The sequence below is a fragment of the Quercus robur genome, chromosome 10 (genome assembly GCF_932294415.1).
Source record: "Quercus robur chromosome 10, dhQueRobu3.1, whole genome shotgun sequence".
In the NCBI taxonomy this organism is placed as follows: Eukaryota; Viridiplantae; Streptophyta; class Magnoliopsida; order Fagales; family Fagaceae; genus Quercus; species Quercus robur.
This window is the reverse complement of record NC_065543.1, coordinates 42,722,418-42,727,227: the sequence shown is the minus strand read 5'-3', so window position 1 is coordinate 42,727,227 and position 4,810 is coordinate 42,722,418. Positions and strand designations below refer to the sequence as shown.

The 4,810-nt window shown below is 35.3% G+C and overlaps 1 protein-coding gene across 1 annotated transcript; it reads right to left on the bottom strand.

Annotated features, from left to right (window-relative positions):
* Nucleotides 1-268: 268 nt before the first annotated feature.
* Nucleotides 269-3,332, bottom strand: LOC126701542 (protein NRT1/ PTR FAMILY 2.11-like). Its single transcript, XM_050399705.1, has 4 exons — nt 3,170-3,332; nt 2,842-3,059; nt 1,933-2,492; nt 269-1,254 (listed from the first exon to the last, which is right to left on the bottom strand). Exons 1-4 carry the CDS (start codon nt 3,249-3,251, stop codon nt 348-350), a joined length of 1,767 nt encoding a protein of 588 aa, XP_050255662.1. The 5' UTR covers nt 3,252-3,332; the 3' UTR covers nt 269-347.
* Nucleotides 3,333-4,810: the final 1,478 nt, after the last annotated feature.

The window sequence follows — 4,810 nt, the reverse complement described above, 5'->3', positions numbered from 1 at the left end:
TCCTGGTTTTACTGATTTTGGTAGGTTTTATTGGACTGGTACCTGGTTCTTAGTTGAACCAGTCGAATTGGCTGGTTCGGTTCGTTTTTTAAAACCATGATTTGATCATCATGTGAACAAACAAAGAGCACATTAGCAAAAATATTTTTAACATCTATAAAGTGAAAATCTCTTGTACTATCGTGACTATTTTTATTTTATGTTTCACCAACCACGAACCACAACTTAACAAATAATTTATTGTAATTGATGGAGTATAAAGTAGAACTTTGAGAAAACATATTATTTTTCTTTTATTCAAGGTGTTTAACTTTTTTTTTTCCGTTGTTCATGAAATTCTAGGCATTCTAAACAAGAGGTTTTTCTTTTTCAGACTGCATTTTCCCAATGTCAACTTCATGAACACTGGTGCCACTTCCTTTGTACTTGTACCACTTTGCACACATTATGAAGTAACCAAAGTTCACGACCTCTATTGCAGCAATCAAGTAATAAAAGTAATCCAATCTCCCCTTGTTAAGATCTTGAGGCAACCATTGCCCAGTTGCAGCTCCAGAAGTAGTCCTGTGAACCACTGACACCAAGAAACTACTCAAGTAATTGGACAAAGCAAAACCAACAAATAAGAAAGACCCACCTATGCTTCTCATGTTTTCTGGGAATTGCTTGTAATAGAATTCAACTCCAGCAATGACGGTAAATGCTTCAGAAAGTCCTACCAGTGATAGCTGTGGCACCAACCACATACCAGAAAGAGAAGAAATTGCACCTCTTCTTGGGTCAATACCTACTGGTTTAGTCAGAGCCAAAGTTCTTCTTCTTTCTTCAACAAGTGCTGACACAAGCATGGTGATTATAGCAAGAACCATGCCAACACCCATCTTTTGCAGGACCGTGATGCCACCTTCTTTGCCTGTGAACCTTCTTAGTATTGGGACTATGATCCGGTCATAGATTGGTATCCAGATAGTGAGGGCAAGCATGTTGAAAACAGTGTAGGAGGCAGCAGGGATGTCAAAATTGGTATTGCCAAGGCGTCTATCAAATTGGAGGGCTTGGAATACTGCGTATGTTTGTTGTTGGACTATTATGACAACATAGTATATACTGGCTGAGGCCCAGATGGGAATCACTCTCATCACGCATTTTGCTTGTTCCACTTGCTGCATACTGCAAAGTCTCCATGGATTGGCTGCTGATCCGTCAGATTTTAGTTGGTCTTCAGTGGATCTGATTGCAGCTTTATCTAGAAACCTGAGAAAACCATTCCCTTGGTTAGTTATTGAGATCTCGTGGACCATGTCAACTAAAAAAAAAAAGAAATGACATGTCTACAATATTTTTATAATACTTTTATAACAAATCCTAAGTGGCAGGTTGTTACTGGTTGTTATTGTTAGGGCAAAAAAGTAATCTTAGTGTTAGTTTCAAATTTAAACCAATAACAACTAACCACCTGTGATTTGTTGTAAAAATATTGTAAACGTAGTATCTCTCAAAGAAAAAAGGGTTAATCTGTAATTGGACTTTGTTGAGTGTGTCCTAAAGGTAGAATAGACTTAATACACAAAACTTGGAAAATGTATAGATGTGTGATGAATAGAAATCTTATCTATATCGTTCCACTTTATACTTTATCAATTACAGCTTACCAATATTACAGATTTTTGTCTCTTTCTTTCTTTCTTTCTTTACTTTTTTTTTTTTTTTTCTTTCATATAAAGTAATCTAAATTTAAAATGGAATTAAACAAATTAGTATCGGCACTTGGTAGAACATAAAGTGGAGTGCTTTAGTGGTAATGAATTTTTGTTACATGTATGATATAGGGTCTCAAAATCAATTGTTAAGGTAGGAGGCTAATAAAAATGGCAGGAGGCATAGAGTTCTAAAGAGCCAAAAATACTTTAGTAGATGAGCAGCTTCTGTTACCTGAACTGGTCAGTGTAAGGAAGCTTGGAGTTGATGGTAACTGTGGGAATATGGTTAAAAAGGGAGAGCCATGGTTGCTCTGGTAGTTTCAATTGCCTCTTCTTGACTGCGGCCACTATAACCTGCACTATGCTTGCCAAAGGACTACCCTCGGGTTTCAGAATCACATAAATTCGTGTACCAACAAAGAAGAGTACACATGATAAGAGCATCAGGAAAGTAGGAATCGCCAACCCCCAGGCCCAGCTCACACTGGATTGCACGTATACAATGAATGTTAAAGACACCATCATGGCAAAAGTGAAGGTGAAGTAGTACCAATTGAAGAAGCTGCTGATTCCCCTCTTTCCAGATTCAGTGTTGGGATTGAATTGGTCAGCACCAAAGGCCAAGTTACACGGCCTAATGCCACCAGCCCCTACAACAAGTAGTCCCAGGCTGCTTAATAGAAAAGCCATTTGCCATGGTGTTGGTCCAGGGCAATTCCCTATCTCTTTTGTTTCACAGTGGGGAGGATGCAGTTTTGCAATTGCTGCTGTTAGACACAGTACAAGCATCCCCTTTTAAGCAAAAAAAAAAAAAAAAAAAAAAAAAATTAGAGATGCAAGGTATCAAATGGACAGTCACAGATGAAAAGTTTATGGAAATTGATATTCACCATTTGAAATGATTCCTTTTCATGGTTCAAATTAGATATTATTAATTTAGAAGTGTATCTAGTGTCATGTTATTTGAAATTTTAAATAATATGATAGTCTATACACTATTGGAACATGGTGCTAAACTTAGTTTGGCATCAGTTTTATTATGGTTGCTTACAATTTCTTACAGGAACATGCACACATGCTTATCTAAAACTATGTTTACACTTCACATGAAAGATTGTAAATATTAGTGCAATAGCAGTACCAAAAAAGAGGCGACTGAGGCAAAACCCAACGTGTTGTAACGGCCAAAGTAAGTATCACAGAGGAAAGCTCCAAGTAAGGTAGCAAAGTTGGTGGTACCATTGAAGATGTTGATAAGAAGTGTGGCACTGATGCTCTTCATGTTGAACACAGTAGTGAAATAGACCAAGAGGTTTGTTGATGTGCCAAGGGTTCCTAGCTTCTCAAAAGTCTCATTGCCTGCATTATTGGTAATCAAACATAACATAAGAAGAATTTTTTTTTTTATTATTTTATTATTTTATTTTTTAGAATTATGCTCTGCCTCTCTCTCCCTTTTCTTTTCTTACCTATAACAAATGGCATGGCTTTAACTCCTCTGTAGTTTATCTGAGGCTCATCTTTTGTAACGGCCTTGTCGTTCTTCTCCATATCTCCCTGCGCTTCCCCTTTGCTGGTTTTGCTATATGTTTGTTTGTTACATAGAAAATGCTTACTGTAATGAATATATATATATATATATATATATATATATATAGCTGAGAGGAAAGACATTAAAGTTTCACTATTCTATTCACTTGTTTAAGTTCCTCCCTCAATGGAGTCATTTCTTTCACTTTCAGTATTACTTGTTCGAAAATGAGAGTTTTGGATTTATTATTGTATTTCAAAGTTGCCAATCTAGACCAAAGAACTGTTATTACTAATACCACTAAAACCTAAAAAATGACCAAAATACCCCTGGAACTTAAAGATTATCAGAATATCCTCAAAACCTAAAAAATGACTGAAATACCTCCGAAACATAAACAAAATTACCGAAATACCCCCTGAAACCTAAAAATGACCAAAATACCCCCCATAAACTTAAAATTACCAAATACCCTCTAAACCTAAAAAATGACTAAAATACCCCCCGAAACATTGAAATACCAAAATAACTCCAAAATCTATAAAATTACCAAAATAGCCCCAAAATATAAAAATTACCAAAATATCCCTAAAACCTAAAAAATGACCAAAATGCCCCCATAATCTAAAAAATGATTGAAATGCCCTTAGAATCTATAAAATGACCAAAATAACCCCGAAACCTAAAAAATTACCAAAATTCCCTCAAAACCTACAAAATGACTGAAATATTCTTAAAACCTTTAATCTTGACAGAAATACCCTCGAAACATCCAAAATACCCCAAACCTCTATTTCATAATTTAAGAGATTACAAATGTATTTTGGTCATCTTACATGTTTTGGGGTATTTTAGTCACTTTAAAGGTTTCAAGGGTGTTTTGGTCATTTTAGATATTTTCTGGGGTATTTGGTTGTTTTAGAGGTTTAGGGCTATTTTGGTCGATTTATAGGTTTCAAGGTATTTTTGGTAATTTTAGAGGTTTGGGGTCATTTTAGAGGTTTTGGGCGTATTTGGTCATTTTACAGGTTTAGGGCTTATTTTGGTCATTTTACAGGTTTTAGAGGCATTTTTGTCATTTTATAGATTTTGGGAGTATTTTGGTCATTTTCAGGTTTTCGGGGTATTTCAGTCAATTTTGAAGTTTCAGGGGTATTTTGGTAATTTTTAAGTTTTAGGGGGTGTTTTAGTAAGTTTTTAAGTTTCGGGAATATTTCGATCATTTTTTAGGTTTAGGGGTTATTTCGGTCATTTTTAAGATTTTGGGGGTATTTTGGTAATTTTTGGGTTTCAGGGGTATTTTGGACATTTTTTTAGGTTTTGTGGGTATTTAGTCATTTTTTAGGTTTAGGGGGTATTTTGGTAATTTTAAGTGGTTTTTGAGCATATTGGTTGTAAGGACTCAATTTGTAACGACCCCAAACTAGTATTGGATTCGTACGTTAAAGGCCCAAATAATAAAATTTGTAGAGCGTGGGTGTCCAAGAACTAGGTTAACTCTAAAAGAAAAACGATTAAACCACACGCTTATAGATGGATTAGCACTGATATAACAATTAATTTCTTCTTTTGAAACAAG